Genomic DNA, 26,665 nt, shown 5'->3' with positions numbered 1-26,665 from the left:
AAATTTTAACAAATGTTTTTAGTAACAAATTTATCTTTAATTAGTGCATTGCAAAATTATTTTAAGGAAATCTAAATTACTTATGAGACATTTAATTTTAAAAGGAACTATGTATTGTTAATATTTTTAAAGGAATCTGTATCTATTTGATTTCATAAGCTGGACTTCAGAGTAGCTACAATGTAATTTTCTTAAGATGTTGTGGGACCTTTCTGAGTTGCAGTTTACCTCCATTTTTTAGAACACATACATCTTTAGATGCTACAACCTTTAAGTCACTTTCACCAGACCACAGATACTGAAAAAGGTCAGTGAACATGTTACTTCTTTGCATTAAGAGTATCTCTGAAGATGAAAGTTTATAAAAGACAGAAAAAAAGGTGATTAGGATTTTCCACTAATGTACTTTACCTGTGAATTGTAAAGCTATGTAAGACATCCCATAAAATAAATAATCCTTGTGTCTCCTGCCCCAGAGCAACATACATACAAAAACACACACACACAGAGCTGGCATATATGTGAGCTCTGATATTGGTGACAGTAATACTGTAATTTTCCAAAATTATAAACTGCATTTGCTTAAATGCTTGCCTCGGCCTCTAATTTCACTTCCTAGTTTTCAATTACATCACATTGTGATATAATTGTGATACATTGTGATACAAGAATCTCCAAACAGATTTTCTGGAAAAGTGAGTGTCAATGCCTGTAGAAACCATACGTATTTCTGAGTGTAAGACTACAGCAAATGCCTTATTATGACATACTAAATCTTTGTAGTCTGCTATCATGTCTCCAGCAGTGTCAAGAGAACATGCTACATATGAGCACATTAGCCTGGGAAATTTTTTAGGTCCATTCACTTCATACACGTAAGCACATTAAAGATGGCATTCCTGTTTATTTTTTAGTACTAATTGATGGACCTCCTGGTCATGGATTTTCTAAGTTCTTTACAACTATAAATGCTGTCTGCCTCCACAAAAATGAACAGTAATTTCCATCTTTTACCTGCTTTCAATCAATCTTCTACTAAAATCCCCTAACTCCACAGTTCCATTATTATGGAGTAAGTGGATATCCATTCTGTTTTCATTCTCTTCTCTGCCCCTGTATTTTTGCAGACCTTAGCCATAATCCCCACAACCCACTTCTGCCAACTCTCCTTGAAACTGAAAGAGTCTCAGCCTCCTCAGTCTCTTCTCACATGGCAGCTGTCCCATTCTCTGGACCATTTTAGCTCTCACTGAAAGCATTTTATCTAACTCAGTTGTGTTTTCTTGAGATAGGTATATCAGACTGTATTCTAGTATGTCTAGTATGTAGTGCTACAGGTGCACTAAGGTTTATACCATTTCCAATGATTTCCTCCTCTTCCTTATTTCCTCAGGTAGAATTACTCATAGGTTTAAAACTAGTTCTTTTACATTAAAAAAAAAAAAAAAGAAACAAATGGATTCTCTTTGTCACTTCTGCAATGAGTCTAGCACCTTTTTTACTGTCTATAAAATGCATCAGATCTGAATCTGAGACTATTCAGATATATAGTAGCAAACTGACATTTAAGTACACTGTTTCAATAGTCACAATGTAATTGATCACAATTAGCCACTACCATTAAACTCAAATTTATTGAGTAAAGCTCTCTATTACAATTGATATATTCTCAGAAGAAAGTATGTATCTATCAGCTGAAATAAGCCTTCAGTTTTATAAAAAAATTTATTACCAAAGATGATAAAGAATTTTTGTAGTCCTGAATCTGTGTTCTTCTCTTCCTTGCCTTTTCTCCAGCTTTTCAGCAACCACTGACAAACTTCCACGCATTATTGGCCTCAATGTGCCCTTATCCATAGGGTTAATTTGCGTTTTTATTCATATTCATTCTACCTTTGCTTTTCAATCAAAAGATGTTAGACCCTACAACCTCAACTTAACACAAGGAATTTTTCACACACACAAAAAACTTGCTTATTTTCAAAATCTAAATTACGTTTAGAGATACTGTGCACTCTTTGTTGCTGGTAAAATGCGTGCTGTTTTACCAGAACAGGAGACCCAACTGACTACTTCTCTTTTCAGTCCAGACATCACCTGCCCATATTCTCTACAACTATTTTACACATTTTTGAAGTGTATATGATATTCTTGGATGGAAAAAAATGACACAGGTAGAACTTTCCTGGAAATGCTCATACCTAATTAATGCTCACTGCCGAAATAAATTTCTTATCACTTTCCCTTATTGTATCTGCCTCCTTCTTCAAAATTGGATGTATTAAAATAAAATCAACATCAGTGGAAGCTCTCTTCCATCCACATACTGGTCCTGAAGTAGAAAGCACAGAAAGCTTTAAAAAGTAAATTAAAAATCAGTTCTTTAGTAGTAACCAGAACAAAACTCTACCCACTTAGATTTCACAAAGACATATAGGTAAAGAATTTATATCCCAACAGCACAAATTTTAAACTTCTACTGAGTTTTCTTCCTGACAACAGCTTTTTTGGGAAAAGGCTCTCAAAATTTATGTTTTGTAGGAATTTGAGAATGTGGTATGCATTGTGAAATTCTATTCTTTGCTACGACTTTGCACAGCAAGACCATGTCCAAAGTGTTTACAGTCATGACCAGATTTTCTTGTAAACTGAAATGACCGTATGCCACACATTTTCATTTTTACAAGTAATTTCATGTTTAATTGTCTTTTATCAATATATTTTCCTCAATTATATAACATGAACTTTGTAATCAACAGACAAAATTCTACAATCAATTTTTTCATAACATGTACCTTAAAATTTTGTGTAATTCAGTGAAAGACACAACAGCAATTTGTACACAACTTTATGTTTCAACCTATTTTATAGCAATTTAAAGTCAAGGTGTAACTATTCTCCACATAGCTACCTTTAGAAGGAAGCAATCAAAATAAAATAGCAATTTTCAAATTAATTTATACCAATAAAAAGTCATGTAAAATATTGTGCACATTCACAAGAATTTGAAAAGATTAAATTAAAAATTATTTGCCAAATTATTTTGAATAAATATGGCTTCAAGCAGACACTGCTTAAGCCAAAAGCATCCTATATGTATGTTATTTTGGGAGGAGGGAGTTTACTGAAAGATAGTGTGGACAAAAGTGAATGGCGACCTTCCTATACACATTCAGATATTTTTAATTTTCTAAAGATGTTGTCAGAAATTCACTACTGAAACAGATGCTACTAGCTCCATATTTTACCTCTATTTCAGCCAGTGAAGGCTAAGCTTCAGACAGGGGGGAAAAACACTGTAAAACACCACAGCAGTTGTGCTGTGTGAATGTAACTTAAAAAAACCCCAAACAACTACCATTTCTGTACCATTGTTTCTTCTTCATTTTCCCCTAAGAGCTTTCCTATATTGAGATTACAATATGTACTTCTAGTAAACTTTTGAAGTATGTAGACATGTTCTCAAGCAATCTAGCAGACACACTGGAATTCACTGCCAATTCTGACACAGGAATATTAATGACTCACATTCCTTTATCTGCCAGTGGTCATTACTGATGCAGCAGGGAATTACACACAGTGAGATAACTACCCATACCGTAGTTTCTCCAAAAACACTTGCTGTTGACAGATAACATTAATCTAAATAATGTGTGTTTGTCGGACTCAGTAAAGCCATTAAAATACCGTTCCCTTATCTAGATTTTTGGGTATCTGGGAAGACTGGAGACCCTGGATTTTCTGACTCTGGTTTTATATATGCTCAAAAAAATTCAAAAGATGCAGGCTTTTCTTACATAGGGGAACTTCACTGCCTCTGCAATCAGACAGAAGCGAAGTTGCCAGGGCTTAAAGGGTTCTCGGACTTCCAAGCTTGCAACTCAGCTCTGTTCAGCGCTCTGCTTTTGGGAGGTAGAGGTTTACAACTACCTGAATTAACAACAGCTCTGCAAGATACTCCGCAGCAATCTTCAGAGCTGCAGAGATGTACACAGAAAAATGTTCAGAAAAACCATTCTGCAGTTTCCTTCAATTTTTCCTGAAGTTCAAAACCCTCTTGATTTAATCCTGAATCTACACTTTACAAAATACACACAAATCTTTTGCTCATATTACATTTCAAAATGTTTTCTTATGTACAGATTTGGAGATAACCAAAACAGGTTCTTAAAAATTATTGAAACTGAAAAATTTTATTCCTAAGGCGTTCACAATTTTGCTGTTAATACTTGATAATTTACCCCAGGTTAAACAGATATAGTGGTAGTTATGGCTACTCCTGGAACTAAGTTATTCAAATTTGTTTCAATGTAAGGATTTGAAAAATAAAGGCTGGATAAGCCCTGGCTCATGAAGAGAGCTGTATTACCTGTAGTTTCTGCAGCTAAGTCAGTATGTTTGGAATGATTGCATAACGTTTGCATTTTCCCTGACTCTTAATCTCAACTATCACATTTATTCCAGAGCCTTCACTTTGCTGCAGAGCAAAATGATGCCTCTAGAATGGTTTGGTATGACTAGATGTCCCACTTTCCTCTAAAACTAAAACTTTAACTGATGGGTCATTCACTTGACGTATGTTAATACCATATTTAACAAGTGCAATATAAAATTACTCTTGCAACAGTATATACCAATTTTCATCAAATCAACTGAAAAATGTCCTAGGGTTGAACTGAAGAGAGCATAACAGAATTCCTGAAAAAAAAAAATATAAAAGAAAATTGGAAGCTTTCCCCCCTCCCCCAAAAACTCAATTGATACTTCAACTCTTGCATATATCACCATTACTAAAAAAAAAAGAAGAGATGTAACCAAAGGGCTGTATCTTACATGGAATGCATGCTATCAGCACTAAGATAAAGATAGATGACACTGTAAAAATATACCAATAAAGAACAGAAAGATTTTATCTTTAAGTTTTTCTTGTCACTGCCTGTACTTGAAAGCAATAATTGAAATTACCTGTTCAAAGATGTTGGAGTTTGAATGTAATTCTAATCTACTCTGAAAAAATTCAGTTCTAATTATCAAAGGTACATGTACAAAAAAGTAAATAATTTCCATATTGGGCTTCACTGCATGTAGTGTTTATGAACTTATTCTGGAACAGTGGGGGTTTTTATTATAAACCATGTATGTCCACTTGTAAGGCTTACTATAACATAACTGGTTTCAGTAATTTAATTACTTTGAAAGATCTGTGTTACAAACTTAGTGTTACAGACAAGTGCGTAGAGAAAAAAATTCAACATGGACTGCATTAATGTGTTTCAGCTAGTTGAAAAACTTAAAAAGTTCTTAAAGAGAAAGGGTGGTATTAGTAGGGAAAAACACACACGTTCCCTAAAAAGCAAAATGAAAAAATAAAGTGAAAAAACAAAAAAAAAATACAGAGGAAAAATTGGTTTCACCAATACTAAATTACTGTCTTTACATCCTGTTAAATAAGAATTTGTCTCAATTACCCCAACATCTGTTATAAATAATCACTACCCTGTCAGAACTAATCCTGGCCTAGAGATGATGGTATGATGATACAGTGGTTACCTGCATGATGGTAACTGTCACAATATGCAGTAGAAGCCAGAGAACAAACTAAGCATTATTCACATTTCAAATAATCGGGAATAGAAGCAATATACAACAAACACATTGTTTTTAGTTAGTATTTGTTTGCTTTTTTACTGTCAGCTGCAAACACTTCTGCTGAAGGAAGAGAGAATTGTTGCTTCTCTCCTAAAACAGCATCTCCAAAGAAGTAACAAAAGAAAAATGCCAGAGCAGAAGCTATGCAACCAAGAATGAAGGAAAAGCACTAAATAGACAAAATTACTGGAATGCAGCAGAGAATTTTGAAATGCTGGTGATCAGGCCTTTCTCAGGGTAGAAAAGGAACAGGACACACAAGAATCAACTCAATTACTAAAAAGGAGGACGGAGACTATCTGCAGAAAATATTTGATTCTATTAATACAAATTAAACTCTTATTTTTCAAAAGTTGGAATACTAGGAAAAACCAGCAATAGGACTTTTGGAAGAATTTTATATTTGCTTTATTTCTTTGAGCTCAGTGACCCTTGGCAAGGTCAGAAACAGATAATAATGTACCATATTTGATGTATGAGTCTCTGAAACATATAGGCTTATTGTTATTAAACAGATGAACCTGCATAAAGCTTCTGGATAGTTACTGTTCTGTCAGTTCATGTTAAAAAAACATGAAAAAACCCAGTACCTTTCTTACGACAAACAAAGCTACGTTACTAATATCTCAGCAGATGTGGTGAAGCATTGCCATCTACATCACTGAGAACAATGCACCAAATGAAAAAACACTGTGAACTAGCAGATTGCTGCTCCCCAATAAAGACTAACGAGCAAGTACTTTCTTTCCTCAATGTAAGTGTGCTTAACTCTGTCTTAGTGTGCACTGAAGCTACAAATACCAAACATAGAAGAAAACATCTAAAAAAAGACTCACAATTCGTGAGATTTTTCGCTTCTTGTGTTTACAAGTATCACATCATATTACTAACAACAAAAGGTAAAACAGCAAGGTTAGCTTTGCCACCTTTCAATTTTGCTTACTTTTCTCAGTCAAGCATAAATTTAGTTGCTGGATTAAGAGTAAGAATCAAATCTAGTTTGCACACATACTTGGCCTGGTAGGTTTATCAGCCCATGCCAACACATTTCAGTGTTTGGGGTCTTTCACAATGATTGAGAAAAACAAAGGTATGTCATTGCCTCCCTCAGCTGTGAAGGCTCTATCTAAAATGTAAAGTACTAAGGACTGCCACTGGAAACTTCTTCAGTGGCATTAAGCTGGCTTGCTACTTGGATCCCACTCACAGTAATCTGACAGCGACACTGGAAGGGTATGATGAGTTCCTTACCCATTTGCAATTACACCAGGAAGTGTACAATGCAGGGTCAATGTTTAGATATACCTTCTCTTCTGTAGTGCCTTGATGTTGCCAACACAAAAATAATGGCAAAAGAAGGAAGGCATGGCCGCTACAGGGTGACAGAGAAAAAAAATGAAAATTTTTTTTTGTTTCCTTTGGCTCACTTTCTGTGTCCTCTCCCCATTAAAATGAAGTAATGTGGTCCGGCCACTCTTTGTGAAGAATTTCAAGAAAAACTCTAGGTGAAAGTAGGGTCTGGGACCCTTCTAGAAAGGGCAATACAAAACAGGAGCAAGAGTATCTACAAGAGCAGAGGGCAGAGCAACTCCAGCACAGCAGGAACTTTTCTTCAAGTGAGAAGGGCTAATCATGGAAGAAGACACATCTTTCTGTGTGTCTGCATACAGAAAGCTCACAGATGCTGTCCTATCTCTCACCCAGGCCATAAAATAGCCATGTCTGTGGAAATTCAGTGTGTCTCCCAAATAAAGTACTGTGCATACGATTAAAATGTGACTACATCATGACTCTCAAAGAAACTGGTAAAATAGAACATTCGTTTACCACTCACAGTATAAATGCAATATTATGTGGAGTCACATAAAATATATATGACACACAATTTTATTAACACCATATAATGTATACCATTTGTATAAATGTATATAATTATTTAAGCAACTTAAAAGCTGGTGCATATTAAACACTTATAATAATATATAATTATATATATCTATTTTATAATAAAAGAAGAATCATAATCTCATTCCGAGGGAAACTGTCACAAAAAGCTGATCTTTGGGCTTTTTACAACTTTTAAAATAGGTGGAATGCTACAACTGCAAAACTATCCAGCATATGGGCCCAGTTCCCAATTAATTATTTGCTGGCTAAAGTGTTAAAATGTCCTTGGCTTCACCTTAGACACAATCATCCCAGCTGGTCATTATCTAACTGGAAAGGGGCCAAAGAATCTCAGCTGTCAGTACACAACAAACATGCGTGTTTTGTCCTTTTTTTCCTCCGTTTACTTCACTTTCATATAGCTACACTTAAAAGAAGGAAAGCTTATTATGCATGAAACTGAAAAAATTTTGTATCTCTTTTATTGCTGTGACTCGGCATACCTGGAGTGCGGGTGATAAGTGGAGTGATCAGGAACTCTTCTGTATGCGTTTATTGAGAACTGATTCATCCAACCTTACTAAAGCTGATGCTATTACTCTGTGTTCCTACTTAATTTAACAGATGTGTGAAAAAACACAGAAGTCTTCTAACACAGAGCTGAAACAAATTTATTGATTAGTCATGTATCTGCATAGCATCCGGACATAGGACATTGAGGGAAAATATCCCTCAATGAAATGAATGTTAGCAGTCAGCTTGTAGCCAATCTGAGTAGTCAGCTTGCAGTAAACCTGCAGATCAACAGGTGGAAAGCAAATGGCTTTTCTCATTTGCACATTACCTCTGCAAGACGCCACAGGAAAGTTGGGAGAAGGAACACATGTAAACAAGGCAGACCTAATGATTTCCTAATGAAAAAGGAGATATTATCTTCCCATTAATAGATAAACTAATTGACCAAACTCCCACAGTTTCCCTTCAGTACAAGTAAACATAGGTGCCTTTCCTCACTGAATTGTCACATGATTAGGCCAGCCACTACATTGTCAGTTCTGCTTGATTTGTTTGGATACTGTACTCTGCGACAGCTGTCGGAAATAATACATTAGAACAGCTGTTGCAGCAGTTACAAAGGGACTGGAATTTTAATTGGACTGGATATCAATTGGGAGGGGGATGTCTTTTTTTTTTTTTATTAAAGTTAAGACAGAAATATTCAAAGAATGACAGATGTCTTTAAGGTATTTGACCAATGTCTGGTAAGAAAAGCTGGTGCTTGTTTTGATTGTATAACTTTGTGGTAGTAGTCTCCACCATCTTAGCATGAACCTCTCCATGCTTAAGAAAACGGGCATTAAGAAGAACAGTAAGGAAGTTGCATAAACAATCCTTTTCAAATACTGGTTGTGATCTAGAGAGAACCTTGCAGTTTTTTTAAGAATCACTCAAAAGGAAACTCATTCTGACACTCTTAGTAACCACCAGCTGAAAACAAAACTATTCATGATGGCCAACACCTAAGCATAAATGAATAATACACTTACTTTCAGCATCAGCATAGAGTAGCAAGCACAGGAGCACCACCATTGGCCTGACTACGTGCATCATCCGACAGCTTGGCACCAGCATGCTTTGGCAGCCTTGTTCTCACTGGCTTAGAAGCCACTGCGAGTCTGTCCAGTCTGAAATTTCAGATGAAGTATTTTCAGAGCCTGTGAAAAGATAAAAATACAATTAGCAAAAATAGGCCGGACTTTTCCTCTTTCTTTTTTTTTTTTTTTAATGCATTCACAATTTGAGGCAAGACTATTTTAGAAGACAAAAGGGTAAGGCAGAAAGGAAAAGAAACATTATTAATTTCAGGCTACTTGTATATACAAGAAGATCCAAGACACGGTGTATGTTTGCACCACTACAACACATTTCTTAGTGTACCTTTGCCACACGATCAAGCAACTGTCACATCCTGAATCTCAATTCTATTCAACATCATCTTCTGAACCAAAGAAACTAGTATTGTTGATGAAGTTAAAGACATCACTGGAAATGATGTTGCGAGAAGGTAATCAAAGCAGATTAGGTATCCACAATAAATCCACATGCAAACAGGGAGTTGATGCCCTGGCATCTGGTAAGAGTAACACTGCAAAATCTACTTCAGGATGTGTTATTAACATACTTCATAGTTCAGCAACTTTCAAAGGTTAAAATTCCCGTCTTGATTTCCTGTACGTATCTGCATTATTCCTAATAGTAAAACAAAAATCTGGCATTGAATAAAGGGCTGAGATCCCAATTCAATCCATCTCATTTATTACAATGCATAATTGAATATGATACAGTGGTAGAACTGCAGTTCAGGTACCTGACTTGAAAAAAGAGTGCCTTATCCTTGTCCAAATATGCCACGCTAATAGAAATTAAGGAATATAAAAATATCTTCCCCCGCAGACAGGAAATACTAGAGATATCCCTAAGCAGCCTGACATTTTCAGTAAAATAACCTGAAATGCAATTATACTTTCTGAAGGATCTGCAACATATAAGCTTTGTTAAGTTTGAGACCACCTTCTTCATTACCACACAGGTGGCTTCCATGCAGTAAAGATGAAAACCAAGAGGGCAGAGAAAAAAGTAGACTAATTATCATTCCACTAAATAGATCTTACAGTTTTGTGGGTGGCATAAAGAGCCCATTTTCAGTACAGGGAAACACTCAAATGAATTTAGTCAAGGAAGAAAAGACATGAGCAGCTGGTAGAAATCTATGCTACGTTATGAATCTCTTTTGTAACACTATCTTTTCAATCAGCTACTGCTATCAAAAAACACAAGCCTAAGAAATCTTCATAGGCAAAATGCTAAAGGCACCAGCTCCCCTTTCATCGCTACCATCTTCATGCCAGCATTTCAAATGACAGCAAAGTCCATGAGACACCAGTCCTGTCGGACTCAATTTGTGTCTGTGCAAGCGTATCAGAGCCAACTGCTGTGTAACGATTCCAATGCTATCACAAAGATGGAGATGTATGAAATGTACTTTCATGGAAGAAGTGATTTTTATTTTGCTTTTTCCAGAATGCAGGAGTTACAGGGGAGCCCTGAACTATCTCTAAAGGCAGCTCACTTAAGAACAAAACTATCTTTTCATTAGCACACAACCACATTACCTGATGTGTGAAGGTGAACAGAGAAATGTGGTGGGTACTCCCCTACTCCTTTCAGGGGAGGAAGCAGAGAGGAAACAATACCGATTAATAAGGGGAGCAGAGAAGGGGGGAAAATGGTGACCACCAAGGTATTTGTTTTACACAACACTTTTTTAATGGGGCACTGGAGATTATTTTCATACATTTCAAGCACTCCCATCAAAGTATTAAATGTGGCAGCTAACAGGAAAAATACTACTGTCTGCTTAGGTAAAAAAAGAATTTAAAAAACTTTATTATCCTGATATGTGAATATGCATTTATCCTCTACAAGCTGTCTGCAAATGAAGGGATGTATCACAACACCTGGCAAAAAACAGGTTGAGGAGAAAAAAGAGCTTTTTTTTTTTTTTTTTTTTTTTTTTTTTTTTTTTTTTTTTTAATGTTAAACCTCATTCCATTCTTTCATTCTAAATGCTCATACAGCCACTTGGGAATACTGCACTCATTGTCTCTGCTTTGAAGGTAATATTCATTATCACTCAGGTCATAAAATGAAAGCCCTCAGTATTCCCTTTCTTGGATGTTTCTGAGAATCATGGCTTTAGCTAACCTGATAAACACACCAAGGTTTCCAGGAGACCCTTTGCTTGTTGTTTGACCTCCCTCTTTACCTGCTTAGGTGTGCGAGCAAACTTGTAGTATTTTAGCTCAAGGAAACAGAAGCACTTGAATAAAGATGACAGTTGAGTCATTTTTCTTTCAAGTGAGTTGAAGATACACTGTTAATGGAAGTGTGCAGGTGATAGGCTGGTAACAGAGAGAAGGAAGCCAAGAGATATTCAGGCACTATCAAGGTTCTCCACAAAAGTCTGCCTTAGCTTCACTCACAAGGAAAACAAATCTTCAGACCCTGCTACTAACAAGTGTACCAACACTGAGATGATATCATGTGGTATGTAGGTCTGTACTTGGCTTATTTGTGAAAACTAACATGAAGATGCAATTCCTTAAAAGGACTAAATGAACTTATCAACACAACTATCAGCTTCCACATCAAGCCACCTTAGTAGTTCCAAAGTGAAAGGCTCATCTAAAGCATTATTAATTCTTAAATGATGTAGTTCCTTTCCTTTTCTATTTCCTCCTGACGATGGCTCGTTACATCCAGAGTGTGGTACCAAAGACAGTGAAAACACAAACAGCTCTTGCAGCACCAGGTTACACTAGCCTTGTCATCAGAGGACCAGTACTTACCTTGCAGAATTAATCCTGAGTGAGGTACTCTCTTAGCAGTCCCTATTACAACATTCACACTGCACCAGGGCAGAAAGATGGGGCTTCTCCTTGGTAGAAGATCTACCAAGATCTAGAAGAATAGCTACACAGAGGTCGACAGTTCTTCGGAAAAAATCTCTCTTTATGAAGATTTAATAAAAGCTGTTTTTATTTTAGGTGAAGTGCTGCATAACTGCTGTATTAAATAACCAAAAATTACTTTTCCAATATCTCTAAAAGAGCTATCTATGAAACCAGGTAATGCATCTAACAATAAGTAAGTAAGAGGATAGATTTTCCCTGATTAGTGGTATCTATTAATAGGATCAGTAAAAGTGCAGATGTGCAGCTCTCCAGAGTGTTCAATGCAGAGACAAAAGAGAATGCTCCTCAGTAGGAGCAGAGCAGATGATAGTACCAGGGCATGGGCACGTGCACCAATTATCCTCAAAAGGATCAAGTGGGTGAATGAAACATCTGAACACCAAAATGCTTCCCTGCAGTCTGTTTACTTTAGCAGCAAAAATAATCTTTTAGGTGCTATCATGGTACTCATAAGATGGTTCCCGCTCCAAGACAGTTACAGGAAATGCATACCTGGGGGCAAATTTTAGAAACCAAAAAAACCCCAAAAGTAAACACTAATTTTTTTTTTTATCTGCTTGATTTTCCATGCCTGAATGTGCATTTATATGCTTGGTAACACAGAAATTCAGCTCAGCAGGGAAGAGTTGTCAGAAGACTTGAACACGGACAAAAAAGAACTCAGATGAAGGAAGACACATTGCGAAAAATAATGAAGCAAACAGTAACTTAGAAAACTTTGGAAGAAAGGGATTATGAAGGTGTAAGAGCTCATTTGTGCTACAAACAGGATTTCTGGTTCAGCTTTTCCGAAGTTTTAAATTGTTCAGAGATAGGATTTCAGCTGATGGTAATCTCTGATTTGTCTCAAGTATTTCCCATAGAAATCCCCTATATTTCCCCATAGGAAAGTAACTGGATACACCTTAATATTAAAAAAAAAAACCCAACCAAACAATGGTGTTTCTCTAAGAATACACAGCAGCAAAGATTAAAACAGAAGACAGTGCTGAAATTATCTTTCTACACTTCATTCATCACATCCACAATCCTGAATTACATCCATTTCCAAGCCACAGATTTCTAACACCATGCAAACACAAGAGAACAAATACAAAAAACAAATTTCAAAAAATATTACTAGAACTAGTGATTAAAAAAGTGCAAATACTTCCTATATTTGCATATCAACCATGATCCCTACTTAAAAAAGAAAATAAACAAATTTCATGGACAAATCCTGGTTGCAAAAAAATGACAGCTGAATCATTACTAGAAAGAACAGAAAATAATGTATAAAATTAATTCTCATAAGCTCTTTAATCAAAATCGATTCAGAAACACCTTTGGGTAAAACAATGTCTTTTAAAGAGAATTAAATGTATTTTCCAAAGCAATGAGGGCAACTGGCAGAAGCAGAAGTTCCACATTTTGCTTGCTCTTTTATTGATTAAACATGATAAATGTTTTCATAGTTGACCTGCTGGGAAAGTTCCATGTTTCATTATGCTTTTATTCTTTAAAAATTCAAAATGCAAACACACGATTAAGGGAATTTAAAGGACAGCTGTGCTGAGTGTCCAAAAGTTTAGTCTTACCAGTCTCTGGATAACAATACACCCTAATGCTTGTCTGTATCATTCCCGAATTTCTCTGTTACAGTTATTCCAAGATGAGTGAGCACCCATCCGTAAGAGTAGGTTTCTGATGTCATGCAAGCATTTGAACTACATCACTATAAAAGCACAAATGCATTGCAGTGATAGGTGGAATTCTGCCTACATAAAACAATTTACGTATCAGTCTGACTCTACACAGTAATTCTATGTTAGACTTCAACAAGGATTCCTCTGTAACCATCAAAAACAGAGTGGATTTTTGGCAATTGAAGAAATACATAAAATTGTTAAGTGAATAAATCAACTCAACAAGAGCAAAGTACCTTGAAACCACACCACTGGGATGTTTTTCTCACATAGAAAGTTGTTTAAAGGTTCCTGGTTTTTTACTTACAAAAATACTTATGTTAATATGGAATCTTAAACCATACACAGAAAACCTTGCCCAGCCTGATCTTTATACAGCTTCAGTTCCATTCTAAATTATGAATTAAAATACCAGTTTTAAGTTGACAGGTGTCTCAATGATTACAAACTTCTGCCATCTTAGTCACTTTTGCAGGTCGTAAGAACTTTTCATACACGTGATGCAGAAACAGTTCATTAGAACATTGTCTAACTTCTTAACTTTGTGCCTTTAAATAATGGCTTGAGAAACGAAATTTGTGCTGGCAGTGGCTGAAGTGCTGAGCTGGAAACAGTCTTTCTAGACAAAAGCATAGCATGTTATCTGTCTATGGATATTACAGTTATATATTGTTGAGAATCTATGGAAATAATTTAAACCCTGTTACAAAGTCACAGATATTGAGCAAACAAATGAAACATCTTCCACTAAGACTGACTTGCCTGAACAAACACAAACTTTGCTAATATCCCAGTCTTGACTCCGGTAGATTACAGTAACCCTGAAATAGTCCTGCTCTGACTTTGCCCATATGAGAAATTAAAGAAAGCAAACTCTATTTTGACACTTGTTAAAATAAAAATCAATAAACCTACAAAAAAGCCCCCCAAAAAACCCAAACAAACAGACAAACGAACAAAAAAACCAAACCAACTGAACAAAAAAGAAGGAAGGAATAAATAAAAGAAACAAAACAAAACAAATGCCGAAGAAGACAGGACAGACAGAGAGACAGAAAGGGGGAAAAAGAGCAGCAGCTTCGAAACAAAAAGGAGCTAAAGCAAGTATCTTGGCTACTCTGTTATTTTATTCTTTCTTCGGCCATAGAAGAGAAACAAAGTGAAATCTGTACTAAGGGGTCTAGAATCAGCAGGTCACTCACTAGCGGTGTCCTTCAGGGATCAATACTGGGCAAGGCCTACGTGGTATCTTTACAGATGATTTGGATTAGGGGGTTGAGTGCACCATTTGTAAATTCACAAACAACACCAAGTAGAGTACGATTGTTGACTGTTGATCTGAGGGAGAGTAGGAGGGCTCTGCAGAGAGATCTGGACAGGATGGATCATGGGCTGAGGTCAATTGTGTGAGGTTCAACAAGGCCCAGTGCCGGGTCCTGCCCTTGAGCCACAACAACCCCAGGCAGCGCCACAGGCTGGGGCAGAGTGGCTGCAAAGCTGCCCATAGGAAAAGGACCTGGGGGTGCCGGTGCCAGCAGCTGAACATGAGCCAGGGTGTGCCCAGGTGGCCAAGAAGGCCAATGGCATCCTGGCCTGTACCAGCAACAGCATGGCCAGCAGGACGAGGGCAGGGATTGTCCCCCTGTACTCGGCACTGATGAGGCCACACCTTAATCCTGTGTTCAGTTCTGGGCCCCTCACTACAAGAAGGACATTGAGGTGGTGGAGCGTGTCCAGAAAAGGGCAGTGGAGCTGTTCAAGGGTCTGGTGCACAAGTCGTGTGAGAAGCAACTGGGGAAGCTGAGGCTGCTTAGCCTGGAGAAAAGGAGGCTCAGGGGAGACCATATCGCTCTCTACAATTGCCTGAAAGGAGGTTGTAGCCAGTTGGGGGATCAGGCTCTTCTCAAGAGGGCAAGAGTAAACTGCCTTGAGTTGCGTCAGGGGAGGTTTAGAAAGGATATTAGAAAAATTCCTTCACTGAACAGGTGGCAAAGCAATGGAACAGTCTTCCTTGGGAAGCCATTTGAGTTGCCAGCCCAGGAGATACTTAAAAGACATGCAGACATGGTTTAGTGATGGACTTGTTGCTACATTAACAGTTGTACTCAAAGGTCTTTTTCCAACATAATTTTTTCTAGATTCTATGACTCTGTTGTTTCCTCTGAAACCTGGTTTAAGAACAATACAATTACTGTGTCTATGCAAAAACATTTACAGACTCATTTCTGTCTTAGTTGTTTGCCTCAAAATAACAAAAAGTGAAAGAACAAATCAGTAGTAGTAGGGTATTTGCCATAGGCACTTTGTTATTCTTTGGCTCTCTATTACATGAACAACACTGGAGCTGTGCAGCTACCGCCTCTTAGAAGAGGCTAAATCTATGAGCGTGTAAGCCACATACAAAAACATTCGTAGAGCTACTGTGCCATATACCACATACTCATCGGACATTCCCAGGAAAAAGGTCTCCAAAACCAGCTTTCAAGCAGATGCTCCCAGCAGTCTTACGAAAAAGCACAACTACCAAGAGCAGCTAGACTCATGAGCAGCTGAGTTTTGAGACCACAGTTACCGTCAGAGGTGGCATCTGTTTGTGGCTTGCTCCCTCACAGAGCTAGGTATGTGGATGACCTAACATCAAGAATGATTCTACAGCTCCACTGCTATGCACATGACATAGACATGTTAACAATGCTCATATCTAAAGAGCCATCTTATTTTCAGAAGAAGTTTGCCCTTTCTGTATCTTTTTCAGCAGGAAAACGGTAAAAATTCAGGTTTTTCCTCTCCTTTAGGATCAGGCATGGTTGAAGTATACCAGGTATCACAGATACTAAAATAAAACTAGAAATATATTTGCAAGTTTGGAGCTAAAAGGTCAAATTCAGTATTACAATGTGGTTTTTTCACTATTCCCTGCAATTTCTTCTTTTATGGCTTTTCTTTTTTCTTTTCACTTAATAGCTTTGTTTCAAAACTATCCAATATATTTGTTGGCTAATCAGATTGAAGCATGACTGACTGAGACTGTGAATTTGCAGTACACACAGGACAGTAATCCAGCTGCAGCTAGTTTAGCCTGACTGCGCTTTATTATAATGTTGCTGATGGCAATACAATTGTATTAGAGGAAGAGATGAAGAGCTGAAATAGTTATTTTTCAAAAGTAGTTGGCATTATAAAATTATTTGGTAATAAAAGACAAAATCTTCCTGAAGCAACAGAAGCACTATGCATTTCCCATACTATGGCATAATCGTGCACGGTTGTCCACAGGTCTTCTTTTGGAAGAAAGATGAGAACTACAAAGTATCTTTGTAATATACTATGTTTTACTATACTCAGAGAAAAAGTAAGAGTAATGTTATAAACTCTGGGGAAAAAAAAAAAAAGAGTTAAAAGGCAACAACAACCTAAAGATATTAATTCTATTGTTGAAATTTCCTTACTAAGGGAAGTACCAATTGGTAAACTTCTGGATACTGAACTAATGTCATAATGTTGATAAGCAAGTCTGATACCAAATAAAATCATAAAATCATCAGCCAGACAGCATGGTTCATAGCATGTTTTTCTTTACAGACCAAATTAACTACTATAGATTTATCTGTACTTAGAAGAAACTAGTGGCTTAGTAGGGCCACTTGAAATGGCATTTCAAGTGCTTCATAGAACCTCTCCCTCAATCCCCTTCAAACGAGAAGTGAGAAGCAGAAAGTTCATATCCCCACAGACCTTGTATTTGATCTGGTGAAATCCAACTGAGATCAACAAAAGATTTCCATTGTGAAACCTATTACTAAACATTAAACAACCCAACAATCGGAGACTGAACAAAGCATTAACCAGTACACATGCACTCCTTTCTCATTTTTGACTTTTAAGATTTTCTCTGCACTTTGAAGTGCTGCAGCTCCCATACCCAGAGCTTTCATTCACACTGTTTTGCCCAGGCAACCTGGCACTCATATGTTTTAGCTACAAGTATATGATAATAAAAATTCCCTGTTAGGCCTGGGGTTCATCCTCCTACAACTCTGTTACAGTGTACTAGAACAGATTAAAATGCATTATGTATTTTCCATATATTCTTCACTGGGTTTATGTTCTTCTCAGGAAACATTTCAGCAAGAATTTTTCAAATCTAAGTCCTCACTCATCTTTTTTGGGCTGACGATATTAAAGAAAAACTAACTGTGAGTTTATTCTTACAAATAGGCTGGTTTAGCAACAAGGTGGTAATTTCTAACCTAATTGTTCACTGCATACTGACACTGTGTAACCTTCATCTTCTTTTGCAACCTCTTTTTGTCAGTTCTCAGTAAGAAAGTGAGAGTATGTGCTACCCACCCAAATGAACATTATTTTCATAAAGGGTATGAGAAAAAATAATTCTGAACTCTACTGTATACAGCTGTAGAAATATCTCTGCAACTTATATATCATATATACCAATAGTACATTGTGACAAGGATAGGGCATGCAAGTGCACCACAATGTTATAGACTGATGCCATATTTAGCAAAATTTTTTTTTCTACCTATATACTGGAGCAGTTTCATCCTGCTAAAGAACTTCCTGCATACTACTGGTTCATATATATGCTCAGTTATCTCTCTCACTGCTTATGAACATGACACAGTTTCTTAAACAGGCAATCTGTTGTATCTTCCTTCATAAATGAGCAAGAAAAATCAGAGAAAGAAATATTACAGAAGATTAAATTAGTGAAATAACCAACTGCAGGCACTACTCATAGTTTGTCTTCCAAACGAACAGTTAAAAGTCATAAAAAAGAAATGGACTGAAGATGTGACTCAAAAGGAAGGTTATTATCCTAGTTATGTTTGTCACCTTTCAAAAAAAATTAATAAATGAGAAAACACAGAAGATGGTGTCTTAGATTACAGCTCCCTCTCATTCAGATTTTGAGTATCTTTCATAATCTCAGCATCAGAAGGAATAAAAAAATACAGATGTAAGATAAAACAATACACTTAACAGCCAGTAAAGTAAATGTTTAAGAACATACACACATACACGCTTGCGCACACATCATTACAAAAAGGACTGATTTGCAGAGTTCAAATTTTTATGAAAAGACAGAAGAGATAACCTCTCTCCCTTTCAGACATGTGCTTCATACACAAAGACTTCCAGGACTTCTGCATTTTCCCTCTGCTTTCAGCTTTTTAATTTCCAGAATTTCTAGATGGAAAGTAGTAATCCGTAAACATACTGATACAAGATTCAAATAAATAGTTTAACCTTCAGCTACACAATATTTTATATTAGCCATGATGAAATTAAACTAATGAACTAATGAAAGTAGAGAACTAGTTTCATTACTAATCCAACAGAGAAAATATTGAGTCTAATGAAATATTAAAAAGTTCATATAGGTGGCTATCAAAAACCACTTCAGAATTTTACCCTCGTGTTCTGTACAAAATACCATAAACTGACATTACAGAAGTACACAGTAACTTTAAGCCTTCAGACAGTCATATTAAAATATTCCAAGACTTTTAAAGACTCAGCTTACATTAATTCTCTTTTTAGAACATGAAACAAAACTATTTATAATACTTGGAAGAAACGTGCCATATAATCTTATTGACTATATTAGCACCATTAGCACCCATGTTACCACAACATTGCTTTCCAAACACAGGCAGAAAAAGGTTTACATCTTCCCTTCCCCAGAAAAATGTCACCCATGTGACACAGATACTCAAATTCCACATGAAAAAGAAGGTTGTGACTGTCAATCTTTTGTGGAAATCCCATGCCTTTCTATTAAACTATGAATGGGGGCTGTAACTGGCAGTGGTAACTCAAGGCTCAAACATTCCTCTGAACTGTTAGCACTAGCTCATAGACATAAAATCTCTATAACAAAATTTGGAGGGTGCTGCAAATAATGATATGTTAAATAACTTAAAAACAAAATCTAAAACAGAACCTAGAAAGACAATTCCAGTTTTGGCTTTATTTACTCACAATCATTAGTTTTAACTAAGAATCTGTCTAGATTCATGAATTTCTTTTCTTTTTTTTTAAATTTAGATGAGTGCATTCTACTTATTATTATTCTACTGATAACAAGCTACTATCTTTTCAGTACATCTAAAGGCTAGAAGATGAGCCTGACCAGTCGGAACGCTGCAAGGCACTTGAGGGAGTTTCATCTTTCACAACAGAAATGCTTGAGCAACTATTATAAACCCAGTAAAGTTTCTGCAACATTTCTATCATAAGTGTTATGTCTCTGGGTGTGTGTGCTGTCCCAGGAGTATTGTTCTGGATTGATTAGCATTTTTATAATGAAATGCTTGATTACAGCTTTGAAATAGATAATTATAAAGGGAGGGTGTATTTTCCAGTTAGGGATTTTGTTTTGATTTTTTTTTAATTATCAGTGCATGAAAGGCAGCTGTAGAAGTTCTGACTGCACTGTCACCTCTTTGGAAAGAAACTACGTTTTTTTGCTCTCACTGTGCATAAGTTAAATTGAATTGCTAGTTATAAGTGGTACGGGAGTTTTATTTTCAACTGTCAGGGTGTGCAGCCAGCTGTAACCAATTTTTCAATAGCTTGAAAAGCCTCATTTGAAGTATACAGATGTGAATGACTTTGGGACCTTGTCATTAGTAAACAGAAACCTTTTTCAAAACATTTTCCAATCCTACTTCTTCATTGTAAAAGAAAAAAAACTGTAAAGAAAGCTACACATTATGGATGTTCTGCATAACTTTAGCAGTGTATGTAAAAAGGCCAGAAAATGTTGGTGGCACGTCCAAGTTTGGGCATACGTTTCAGACTCTCTCTTATGTATACCATAATGTTGTAAAAACCACCTTCTGCCAAGAAAAGCGACTCATTTTTCCTGATGTTTAACAGCAAATGAGTGGGTAGGGAAAATGCTTTTGATTTCCAGGGTTAGAAGTCAGGAGAAAAAACTATGAGTACTTCCTTTCCTTAGTGCTCTGCATACACACAAGCCCTCAATTTTAAAACAGGTTTTCTGCTGAACTTACTCAGCCGTCAAACTAATGTGTTAGTTTGAATGCCTTGCTCACCACAGGTGCTAGAAGACACAGGAGAATTAAAATTTTATTTATTATTTATAAATTAGAATATCAGAAACAACTGGATTAAGTGAGAAAATGCAGGGATGTATCCCAAGCAATCTCTAACCCCTTGATATACAGAATCAGAATTCCTTAGTCCTAATCTCTGCATACGACAGATCCTCCACTGCTGCCAGCACAACATTAATGATGCTCGTTTGAACAGAAGCAGGCAGGTCACAGGTTAAAGGACAAGGCGAGGAAGAAAGTAGGGGGTTTTTTATGCCTTAAACAAAATATAAAATCCATAAAGCTGGTCTTGTTCAGGTACCTGTAGATGAGACTGTCATGCCTTTTGAAGTCCACAGTATGCAGGCTGTTACCTTACTCTTTGTAAAATTTACTTCACTATCATTTCCTAGTCATTAGCACTGTGGAAACCAGAACTACTTCTACAAATTATGTCATTATTGCATTCTCCTTTTTTAAAGTCTCTGGAACCAAAAATAAAGTAATCTACTTCAAGAATTAATTTTATTTTTTGCAAGTCAGCTCCATTAAATATTAAATAAATGTGAATTGCTATTTTACATGCTAACCAATGCACCTCTTTTTTTCTTTTTTTTTCTTAGGCATAATCTTTAGGCCAGAAAATAAGCAGCCCAGGTACATAAATTTAAACATGTTACAAAATTCCACCAGTCTTTTTGTCAGACTACTTGGGATCCAGGACAAAGATGTATGCTTATTTATTAAAGTACCAAGTGACACTGTACCGTGCTGTAAGTCAAGTCCCTCATGATGGGAGAGAATTTGCTGAAAGTCCTTGCAAGGAGTTTCAAAGATAAACCGAGACTTTTCCTTGAGTTTCAATGCTGCTGCATAGTTGTTTATTAAGTCTTATCAGAGGAACAGAGCCACTAGCGTGACCCAGGTACAGCATAGAGCACAGAAAGCAGGAGTGAGAGAGCCCCCGATCAAGATTTACATAGCCTTTTAAAAATATTTTAACCAATAGTTACTAAAAACGTACATTATTTTCACTTTCCTACCAATTATTCAGTAACACAACTAGGAACTGCGGAATTTTCTATCCAATCATCCCAAACTACTTTTACTGCAGAATATGGAGTAGTAGAAGAAGGAGAAGAAGGTTTAGAGAACAACAACAATCCTCCATTTTGATATTTTTTACTCTTATCTATTTACTACAAAGAGAAGCCCAAAATCTCTATATTTTTCACCCTGTGACAATCTTACATAGTAGTCTATCACCTAATTCACACCACTTATTTTCTAGTTCTTGTCTGACCGTTGGTAATTTTTTCCAAGGTTTGAGGCTAAAACAGTGTTGTTCAGGGGGGTAAGAACCCTTAAAAACAGGCAGAGAAATATTCTCGGCACTCTGGGTTCCTACACCAAAAGTTACAATTGATTTTGGAGGACAGCTTGAATTTATCTACGTAGAGTTTGCTTTACATCTTATCTGTGGATTTGGGAACGTGCTAGTGTAATCCATTTTTTCTTATATTGTATCATCATTTTTTTCATTTTTATCAATAGAGTTACCTTTACTTCTGTAGTTGAGATCTTGAACAAGCATATCTACACAACAGTCAAAGCAGTCATCTGATTTGGCATTGAATTTGGTATCCAGCAACAGATACATGCCAACTGAAATGCAAATCTTACTCAAATTATTTCAAGCAAATATTCTGCTGTTTTTTTCTAAACCCCTTCCAACAGGTAAAGAGACTTCCTGAAGTTCCTAAAGAAATAAAAAATATAAATAAAGAAATAAAAAATAAATAAAAATAAATAAAGAAATAAAAAATCTTATGCTGATACCCAAGCTTCACACTAAAGATTAATTTGTATAATGTTAAACCAGATCACTGCACAGAATTTCCAAATGTAGAAATGTGGAATTTCATTCAAAACTCATTAAAGTTTAAAGCAACATACAGAATCAAACTGATTACAATAATTTCTGCAATTCTGACTCTCACATAGAATTTACTGGAATTTAATATTAGTACTCACACTCACATTTTTGGATACTATTTGTCTTAAACAATTCCATCATTTTTTCAATGTTCTGCTACTGTTTAATTACAGAAGTATAATTTTAAAAATAATCTGCTGACATCCTGTTCTTCTCCATATTGTTTTCTGTTAAGTAGACCTCCGTCTGTCACCATCAGTGATTGCTGTCACCTTCAGTGCCTCCTACCTTCTCCTCACACTGAGATCCAAGAGGACTGAGACACTGAAATTCCTCAGAAATTAGGCACATTTGAAAATGTATTTTAGAAAATAGAGACTGGAGGTCTGTGAACATATGTTGGAAGTAACATCTATGTTAGAGGGTAACATACCAGCACAGAAAGATTAGGCTACTTTTCTGTAGGAATATCCAACTGCACAGACATATAACCGTGTCTACTCCTATGCTATCACTTTGCAGTTATCCATGGAAGTGAAGTGAATTATGGCTTACTAACAGATCTGCAATCATGAGCAAACTCTGTATGCATAAATACTCTTGAAAAGGGTTCTTTCCTGACTCAATATCACAGACACAATATTGGACCCGAAGATTCCACTTAGTTACAGAAAGGTCAGTAAAAATTAAAACAACTCTTCACGTTGAAGCAGCTGAGGTAAATGGACTGAATCCTCCACTGCCTCAAAGAAGGATGGTTCTCTAATTTCTAAGTGATGTCTGAAAATCTTTATAATGATTGAAAAAAAAAAAAGCTCACCTTTAAGCAAGGGATGGGGACATCCTACTGAGTACTACAAAACTAGTAAACTTCCTTTGGAAACGGATCTGTAAGATAATTCTTACTTCCATATCCTGAAAACACTGGATATCCACTTCAGAATGGGATGTCAGTCTTCACCACAGTTATCTATGTACAAGACATCTGCAAGATGTAGGAATTATTAGCCTAATTATCAGACTACTGATGACAGAACCTATTTTTTTTCCCTGACACTCTTGAAGACCTTTTATTGGGCAAAAATTACATCTATTAGCAAGGCTTTCTCCTTTTATGGTGCATGCACACCAATTCAATCGCTCTTCTAATAAACCGTGAACTAAAAAGGAAATTTTATTTTTTTCCTTAAGGTGATTTCGGCACGTCTCTTTTGAGTCACACACTAAATCAAAATTTTTGTAATGCCTGGAGTATCTATGTGGCAAATCTGTATTTTTGCACATAGACATATCTAGTTGCATAGGCATATTTCTACAGACATGTAGATATATTTACTTATACATCTGTAAATCATCAGACTAAAATTAAAAAAAAAAAAAATACAGGTAAGGCACTTGCAACAGATTCAAAACCTTTTACATCAACAGTCAAGAGTCAAATCACTATTTTATTATTCAATTACTTGAAGTGTGAATGACAGACCACGATGCAGTTTGCTCTGCCCACAGAGCTTGCCCTTGTCTCAGAGAAACTATTCGCAGTTAACAATATTCACTTCCCAAGCCTGACATGATGAAAAAAGTTAAATTTAAAAGATATATTACATGTCTTTCAAACAAAGAAATTGTAGTGGACTGAATCTGGTAAATACTACTTCTTACCCAATGTGCCTGATTTTGTTAGCAATTCTTTCTGGAGGATCCTCCAGAGTGTTTCCACTGTGTTCTCACTTCAAAGAACCTAAACAGTCAGTTGAATTTTTATCAGCAGAAAATGACGTGACAGCAGATGGAATACACAAAAAATTTAAATGATGTGTATACAAATCTATATGTTGTTTACTTTATATATTATTCCAAAAGTGTTACAATAAAACTATAAGGTGGATATGCAATTATTTCTTTTTTATATAATAGGTATATATATTTTTAGGATAATTAATAAATATGTTGCTTAGAAATCTGAGAGACCTCCACTTAATAATAGCTCTAATCCCAGTTTATTTAATGCTTACAATCCCTCTGGATTTTGTCTACTTCTTCCTACAGGTGAATGTAAAAGCACATAGGTTGTCTGTAGTCAGTGAAAAAAACTTCTTAGATGTGTTCTTTTTCTTAATACATACTCTCTTTGCAACTAAGCCAGGAAAGGACTCTAAAACCATGCAAGTGACCCAAGATCCTGTAAATATTCTCTTTCTACCTGGAAAGAAGAAAAACTTGCTTACGTTTAACTTTATCAGTTGGAGCTTTCGTAAGAAATAGGTATCACTATCCCTTGTAAAAAAGTGAGAGAAAAGTCTCATTTGAAATGTCTGGAATGGCAGCAAAATTCTACACTACTCTTTCATTCTATGTAGGTCATTATTCAGATCATGTGTCTTGGACATTGCAGGTCTGTAAGATGAAGAAATTCATTCTTAGTTCTAAACTGGCACAAAAATAAAGCAACCTAAAATTGCAAATTATTTCTAAATTTTGAAAGGGTTATATGAATATAGGCAGCATGAAGCAATACCATTATCTGCAAAATTCCAAAGGCTGCTCATTCAACTTTGTTAAATTATGTTTTACTGATATATTCTAAACTAATATCAAACTAGTAACACTTATTAATAGTTATAATAATTTATACAGAAAATATTTTTATGGATCTCAGCATATCTTTATCAGAACAGAAAAATACATTTTAATGCATTTGGGCATTTCCCTGATTTTGTTATTTGCTGAAGCAATAACATTGCAGCAAAAATTACCTGGAGTAAATTTCAATGCCTTGGAAATAAACTAGTCTGTGAAGAACACAGAATCATGTAGAATTGTAAATCAGAGAACCAAAAGAAAGACAGTCTCTTGATTTAAGAGTTTCTTTTAATTTTGCTTTGATTATATTATCATTAAAAGCCAAAAGATTAAAATACCATCCTTGCTCTCTAAAATTCTATCTATATTCTAAAGAATACAGGTAGAAAAATTCTGAATGCAAAGTCGTTTGAATAAGGCTATGCTCTAAAATGAAAGCACGGAATTCAGCTGGCTGGACAATTTCCATTACTTGCCCTGCAACTGACAAAAAACATGCTCCCCAAAACCACAGTACAATGCAGCCTTTTAGCCCATACGTACTACCCCTACTCTTTGATACTGTAAAAGCCATGCTATTTTAGAACAGATATTTTAAAATAATCTCACAATAGGTGTCAGAAAACAAATTAATTTCCAATATAAACAATTTTGAAATCATGTTTTCATATTAAGTTGATGGTAAATTATAAAAAATTCATTATAATTACAGAACTGAATTTTCAAATCATGCCATTTGTTTGCACCATCTTCTGTTGCCAACTTCTTTTACAAGAAGAAAGCAGATTCTTAATAAGCTGTTTTCTATTTCCTTATCTCAGAAAAGAAATAGTCGACCTATACACTACTGTCAAAACCTGGACTAGCAGGTTTTGCTCACAGCAGCAAGCACTAACCACAAACATTAAACTCTCCCATAAAAGTAGAAATCTGACCACACTAAAACTGACAAAAGGTGAACTACATGACAACAATGGTCTGCTCCAAGTGATTTCAACAGTGTTTGCCATGAAGGATTGCTGACTAGCTGGTGAACAGTATACCCTTCCTTAAAAATCTCAGATTAAACATCTCAACACCAGAACAGTGCAAATGGTAGTCTACTTGAATAGAACTTAAAATCAAAACCAAGTCTAATTTTGTTGGAAAACTAGGAAGAAAGTGGTCTGAAACACCATCTGTCAACCTATCAATCATCAATCACAAAAAACAAGGCTGAGAGTAAAATGTGCTATGTATTCTTGTATTTTGCCACCCAATCACAGTGCAGTCTTTTGAGATGGTTCACGTAGTTGTCTCAGAGGAAAC

At 35.9% G+C, this 26,665-nt stretch overlaps 1 protein-coding gene across 50 annotated transcripts in view; it reads right to left on the bottom strand.

Moving 5' to 3' along the window:
• The window catches only part of PTPRD (protein tyrosine phosphatase receptor type D), a 1,180,356-nt gene that overhangs the window by 275,837 nt on the left and 877,854 nt on the right, over positions 1-26,665 (bottom strand). For all 50 annotated transcript variants that reach the window (XM_032097314.1, XM_032097313.1, XM_032097327.1 and 47 more), the window contains one exon: positions 9,084-9,251. In XM_032097314.1, coding sequence (XP_031953205.1) covers positions 9,084-9,168 — 85 coding nt within the window. In that variant the 5' untranslated portion in view covers positions 9,169-9,251. The remainder of the gene's footprint in view (positions 1-9,083; positions 9,252-26,665) is intronic.

The sequence above is a fragment of the Corvus moneduloides genome, chromosome Z (assembly GCF_009650955.1).
Source record: "Corvus moneduloides isolate bCorMon1 chromosome Z, bCorMon1.pri, whole genome shotgun sequence".
NCBI classification, from domain to species: Eukaryota; Metazoa; Chordata; class Aves; order Passeriformes; family Corvidae; genus Corvus; species Corvus moneduloides.
This window is presented reverse-complemented; position numbering and strand designations above follow the sequence as displayed.